We start from the raw sequence: 6678 nt of genomic DNA, 5'->3' as shown, positions 1-6678 counted from the left end.
TCTTTTGGATGCTTCCCTTGGACCTCTCCCCTCCCATGGTAACATGGCTTCAGAGGTTCTGACCACCCAATACTGCCCTCAGTATCACAATCTCAGGGGGTGGAAGCTGGAGTCCCTCACACTCTCTCCTCTTTCCTCTGCAACAGTGTGCATTATCTGGAAGCCTTTACCCAGAGTTCGGAGAGCCCGAAGACCCCTGCTGCTGTTCCAGGAGAACCAGGCACCCTGGAACCAGGCACCTGAGGCTATCCCCGCTGAGGCCGTGCAAGAAAACATGGATGTCAAGGATGGGCTGGTGGGGCTGGCCCAACCGGCCATGGGGGAGCCAAGTGGAGAAAGGGAAGAGGGCAGAATGGAGCCACAGCAGGGAGAGATTGCGATCCACCTGGACCCAGATACGCTGAGCTATGTTGACTCGCTGTTCTCCCAGGAAGACTTGCTCAACAAGGTGGGTTGGCTCTGAGCTCTGAGGTCCTCAAGATTCCAGAGTGTGGCACTCCAGCACCCAGACCTGGGTTCTGCCCAGTCAGATTGGATTAAGCTCTGTTCTTTGTTCCTGAGCTGGGTGCATGCATGGGTGATGAGGGTGTGGGTGTGTCTCTGTGTGCATGTGTGTATCTTGTGTGTGAGGTGTGTGCTTTCAGTGTGTGTATATGTGGGTGTGCCCTTGTGTTTGTATGTGCATATGTTCCTCTGTGTGTGTGTGTGCATTTGGAGCTGATGGCCCTGAATAGTAAAACACTCACCTTGTGCAAGAGGAGAGGGTGGGTTTTTGCTTTTCTACTTTTCCTCCATCTCCAGTTTATACGTTCTTCCTTCTGTTCCAGGTGGATGAGATCCTTCAATCCCAATTCGTGTCCCAATTACTTTCCGCGGATTCACATTTGGATCTCTTGGCTCTAACTAAGGAGTTGTTGGAGCTGGAGGAAGCACTAGCTCTTGTCTGGGTGAGCCAGGGGAGGAAGGGAACTTTAAAAGATGGGAGGGGGGCTTCAGGTGAGCCATGGGAGGGAGGGACAGATGCCTGAGAGTTAGAGGAGGAAGGGTCCCTATGTGAGTCGTGGAGGGAGGGACTCCAGGTAAACCAGGGCAAAAAGTAGCTCAGAAAAGGGGGCGCACCTGACTCTGCCATCCCAGTGCTGCCTGTAAGCATGGCATACCTAGGAGCCAGCTCCTTGGTGGGTGAAGTGCAAGAGGACAAGGAAGAGAGAATTGTAGACAGAAAAGGATGATGGGAAGGAGAGGATTGTGTGTGGGGGGAAGGGGGACAGAGAGAGAGAGAAGGACACAAAGCTGGGAATATGGCAGAGGGATACAGAGGAGAACCACATGTCTGTTTGGGATTTGAATCACGGTGTCCCCCCTTTCACTCCTTCCCTGACACCATTGTCCATCACCCACACTTCCCCTCCTCTCACACATGTGTGCAGAGCATGTCACTGTCCCCCTTTTCCTCCCAGCTGTTAGAGAAGCTGCGCCTGGCCGAGGAGGAGAAGGAGGAGGAGGTGGAGGTGAATGAGGAGGAGCTGGCACTCCAGCTCGATGGTGCACTCCAATATGACTTCGGTCCTTCTGAGTCTGTGGCCAGCCAAGGTGCCCAGGGAGATGACTACGGCCCCCAGGAGGGGGTCAGTACCAACGCCTGCCCACCGGATGACTTCAAGGATGGTCAAGGGCCTGGTCATGTAGATGCCCAACTGGCCGGGCCCCAAGCCTTTGCTGGCCCTTCAGAATCTCAGGAGTACCCACCCCTCGGGGCTCTGGGTCCCCCCTCTGCTCCCCAGGGTATCGAGCACACCGATTCTGGCCTGGGCCCCATGGATGCTGCCGTTCCCATGCAGACCGCTCCTGTCAGGGGGCGCCGCCGCCGCAGGCCAGTGGCCAAGTCCAGTGAGAAGGAGGGGCCCCTCCCAGACCAGGTCTTTGCCGTGGCATCTCTTCAGAGCCTGTCGCCCAGCGCTCTCTCTCTGAGTCCTGTCCCGGCCTCCGACCTTGCCTGCCCTAGAGGTCGAGGGGCCCGGAAAGCTGCCCAGTCCCGGCCTCTAAAGAGAAAGTGTGAGCAGTCTGTCGCAGTGAGGGGAAGGAAGAGGAAGAGGTACAACAGCCAGCGTGGAGCAGTGGGGGGCCCCTCCAGCCCCCAGTCTGGCGGCCCACAGTAAATGTGACGTGGCTGTGCCCCAGAAAAGCCCGGGGCTCCTTTTCATCCCAAAGATAATTCTGGCTGTTCTAGAGATGTGGGAGGGTGGGAGGCAAGGAGGGAGGGCAGGGCTGTTAGGGTGAGGGTGGGCTTGGGGGACTGGGGGTAGGAACAGCATCTTTGGGACATTGTATTCCAGTTATGAATAAAGATAGTTGTGCATGAAAATGTCTTTGTCTTTGTACTTGAGTCTGCGCTGCTCCTTGGGGAGGGGACCCAAGAGGAAGGGAATGTGGGAGGTCAGGGCGCTATGGATTCACAGGCCAGGCTCCGTCCCTGTTTCCAGATGGAGATGGATCTCCTTCCGCCTGCTCCTGGCAGCACTCAGCTCTCTGATCCCCGGGGACCCCTCCCATCATCACTTCTACTCCCAAGGCCAGAGTGAACGAGGGGTCTCCCGGAAGCAGTCAGACAATGGGGCTCCGCCATTCTCAGCTCCTCCAGGGTTTCCTGTGTGGGTGGCCTGACCCTAGACCAAAAGGCTTGGCCCCAGGTGACAGGCTGTCTGCCTCTGTGCCTCCTTACAGGGAAGCATCCTTTAGTCTCAATGGGATGATCGAATGTGGAGGGAGGTGGAGGGGTGAGGCTGGAACAAGGGGGTGACAAAAGAGTAATGGTGACAAGCCTGTTAAAGGTGTGGACTTGGGAAATGACAGTGGGGCGGGGGAGAGGGGAGAAGGAGGATGCCACATCCCTGTTTGGATTTCTGTGTGGGAGACTCTTGTCCAACTGAGGGAGGGGAACCCATCTGGTGTGGCTGGGGGACTAGGCTCAGGGACAATGAGTCTTCAAGACCACCACACAATACTGTTCCTTCTTTTACAACCCTGGTAGGACTCGTGTGTGAATAGATGCCAACCTAGATTCCTATTCTAGTGGAGGGGAGGGGGGGAGGACTCCTAACAAACTGAGATGCAGTTTCACAAGCACAGCGGGATCAGCAGGGGCGGTAGTGGAAGAGTTGCACCCGGCTCCAGATCTGGTGGGAGCTGCAGATCCAGGCTGAGGGAAGGGGGCTCAGTCGCCCTGCTGTGGGCACAAGTACAGACCCCACAGTCAAAGCAGAGGATCTGAACCCCGGATGTAAGAGCAAGATGAGCAAACAATAAGGAGCAGGAGCTAAGCCGAGGAAACACCGTCTCCAGAACTGCCTTGTCCCAGCCCTGGCCCTCACCTCCTTCCTTCCCAGCCAATGCCTCTTCCCTGTATTTAAGTTCTGATTCCTTTCCTGGGCTCAGGTTGCATCAGAACCACTGAGCCTCCAGGAGCATGGCCTCTGCTCCACCCCTCCCCACATGCAAAGCTGTGCCCAGGGCAGTGGTCCAGCAGCAGCAGCGATGGGATGGGGCTAACTCTATCTGGTTCCAAAGTGGCCTGGCTCTCAAAAGATGCCCCCACCTTGATTCCCAGAACCTGTGAACACGTTACCTTAAATGGGGAAAGGGTCTCTGCCGATGGGATTATGATGCAAGACCTTGAGATGGAGAAATCACCCTGAATTATCTCGGTGGGCCCAATCCAACCCCAGGTGCAGAGGATCGGGAAGAAGGCAGCATGAGGAAGAGTTGGTTGGCCATCGCTGGCTTCCCAGTTAGAGGGGGGAGTCACAGGTCAGGGGAAGTGACTGGACTCTAAGCTGGGAACAACCCTCAGCTTACAATCAGTCTTAAAGCCTCAAGGAACTGAATACTGCCAACGCCCCAAATGAGCAGGAGGTAGATTCCCCCAGAGCCTCTGAAAGAAACACGACCTACCGATACCTTGATTTCAGTCCAGTAAGAGCCATACCAGACTTCCAGCCCCCAAATCTCTAAGATTATAAATCTGTGTTCTTTTAAGCCACTAAGTTGGTGGTAAATTGTGATGGCAGAAAAAGAAAACAAATACAACCATAGGGGAAGACTTGCATGTGCCCTATAAAAAAGCAGCAGAATTTTTGTATTAGCAATGTTGAGTGTAGATCAATCTGAAACAATGAGATGGTAATCAAAGTCACTGATGTATAATGTATACTGCGTATGAGATGCAACATCATAGAAATATGGATAAAGTACACACAACAAAAGGATTTCAGGAAAATAATTTTTTTTAATATATTTTATTGATTTTGTACAGAAAGGAAGGGAGAGAGAGAGAGCGAGTTAGAAACATTGATGAGAGAGAGTCATCGACCAGCTGCCTCTTGCACACCCCCTACCGGGGATATACCCGCAACCAAGGCACATGCCCTTGACCGGAATTGAACCAGGGACCCTTCAGTCCCCAAGCCGACGCTCTATCCAGGGGTCTTCAAACTACGGCCCGCGGGCCACATGCAGCCCCCAGGGGAGTCTGATCCTGCCCACCAGGTTTTTTGGGCAGTGAGCGCAGCCGAGGTGTTACAGTAGGAATTAGTAGTTCATATAGTCCGGCCCTCCAGCTCTCTGAGGGACCGTGATCTGGCCCCCACTTTAAAAAGTTTGAGGACCCCTGCTCTATCCATTGAGCCAAACCAGTCCCGGCAGGAAAATAATTTTATTTTAAAAAGGAAATCACACCTTGGCCGGGGTGGCTGAATTGAATGTTGACCCATACATCTGAAGGCCTCAGGTCCGATTCCTGGTGAGGGCACATGCCCAGGGTGCAGGCTCGATCCCCAGTAAGGGGTGTGCAGGAGGCAGCCAATGGATGTTTCTTTCTCTCTCCCTCCCTCTCTCTCTAAAAATCAGTCAAATGTATTAAAAAATAAAAAGGAAATTACAAAAGACATGGTGAATTCTATTTTGTATAACGTTTAAAAACCTGCCAAATGAGCAAAATTACTGTATTAAAATATTTAAAGACAAAAAGCAAAAATAGCAAAATGATAATAGAACACACGGAACTCAATGCTCCATGGCTGGGAAGGTAAAAGAAGGAGATGAAAGCAGCGAAGTCCACACAGGTGGCTTCAAAATCAATCATGAAAACGGAGCTCTTAAATTAGACGGCTGGAGACTCAGGTGTTTATTATGTGGTTCTCCATGCATTATAAACATTTTGTTTTATTCTTCTGTTTCTAGTTGATACTTAAATTAGCATAACAAACAATATTAAAAGCAATACACACACATTTCAACTATCTTTGTACCAAATTTTATGCAAATTGCATAATTATAATCTTGGTATAGGATCAGTCTTACAAAGCTTAAAGCATTGATACTCACAACAGTTTCCCTAGGTCAGTGGTCGGCAAACTCATTAGTCAACAAAGCCAAATAGCAACAGTACAACGATTGAAATTTCTTTTGAGAGCCGAAAACCAACTCTGCACATGGGCATGAAGTTTCAATTGCACTGTACGTGCTCGCCTGCATGTGGTATTTTGTGAAAGAGCCACAGGGGCCAAAGAGCCGCATGTGGCTCTCGAGCCGCAGTTTGCCAACCACTGTCCTAGGGCCTAGCCCTAGGCATACATTACATTGTGTCTCTGGAGTAACCCAATGCTTTCACCTGGTTTCCATCGCCTGATTCTACCTTACATTCACGCAGCCCCATTAACAACTTGGGGAGGTGTCCCTAAACACTACTAGGAGAACCTTCAGGTGACCCTGAAGATAATCTGAGATGAAGCAAGAGCCTCATATACCTGTGGGGGAAAATATTGCAAATGTAGTTAGTACAGTTGTGCAGTATTGATTTTATTTTAGTAAAAGAGCCACAAGGTAAATTAAACCTACAAAAATAATAATAAATCAAACCTAAAAAAAAAAAATCATTGTAGGCTTCCTCACATGAAGCCTACCCCTGTCCCAGCCAGAGGAATAGAAAGGTAACAGGCAGGTATCCAGCCTGCTCAGGATGCCACAGTCACTGCAGAGAAACCCAATCCCGAATCTCTACCAAAGGGTCATTCCACATGGTTCGAGGTGTGTGTCTCACTCACATTCTGGAGAGAGTATTAGTCTGGAATCAGACAAAGTATCCAAAATACAATTGCAGTATCACAGCCTCCCTAACAAGCAAAATATGACCATCAAGGATGTGACAGCAAAAGCTAAGTCTGGTGTTTTCCCCTGTGGCCACAGCAACATCACAGCTGCCAGCAGCTCTGTGAGAATCAGCCCTGACTTTCCCAGGATCACAAGCTATTTCAGCAGCAGAATAAGGACATTGTCACTGGAAATAACTTGCCTCGTGGTAATCACTAAGTACCCAACCTTGGCTCTTTCATCTCAGATGCTCCTATGTTCTCCTTTCACTCACTATTATCATTTCTACGTCTCATTATATAAAAAGGTCTTCTTTGCGTGTTTGAATACACTCACACTCGTGCTGTAAAGGCCTCCAGCTGTGTAAGTGTGGACGCATGAGAACGTGTCGTGTGTTAGTCCACTGCTCTGTGACTCCATGAGCATAAAGAGGAGGCATCCTTTTGGTGTGTATATTGCCCACCCCCTTTTATTTTTCACTTTTCTCAAATAGTAGATCTCTTACATTCAATGTAGAACTGAGTTTTGTGT

General features: G+C 50.6%; 1 protein-coding gene across 1 annotated transcript; it reads left to right on the top strand.

Moving 5' to 3' along the window:
* The first annotated feature begins 234 nt into the window (after positions 1–234).
* On the top strand, positions 235–2234 carry LOC311627288 (NUT family member 2F-like). Its single transcript, XM_084893656.1, has 3 exons — positions 235–448; positions 828–947; positions 1461–2234. The coding sequence occupies exons 1-3, from the start codon at positions 275–277 to the stop codon at positions 2157–2159; spliced, it is 993 nt and encodes a 330-aa protein (XP_084749782.1). The 5' UTR covers positions 235–274; the 3' UTR covers positions 2160–2234.
* The last annotated feature ends 4444 nt before the right edge of the window (positions 2235–6678 follow it).

The sequence above is a fragment of the Pipistrellus hanaki genome, assembly GCF_964339955.1.
Source record: "Pipistrellus hanaki genome assembly, chromosome: 9".
NCBI lineage: Eukaryota > Metazoa > Chordata > Mammalia > Chiroptera > Vespertilionidae > Pipistrellus > Pipistrellus hanaki.
Note: the sequence above shows the minus strand (reverse complement) of the source record. Positions and strands in the feature narration are given on the sequence as shown.

Coding starts and splice junctions, on each gene's coding strand:
- LOC311627288 (XM_084893656.1), top strand. CDS start 275: ATGGATGTCAAGGATGGGCTGGTGGGGCTGGCCCAACCGGCCATGGGG. Junction 449..827: donor AGGAAGACTTGCTCAACAAG/GTGGGTTGGCTC, acceptor CTTCTGTTCCAG/GTGGATGAGATCCTTCAATC. Junction 948..1,460: donor AAGCACTAGCTCTTGTCTGG/GTGAGCCAGGGG, acceptor TTTTCCTCCCAG/CTGTTAGAGAAGCTGCGCCT.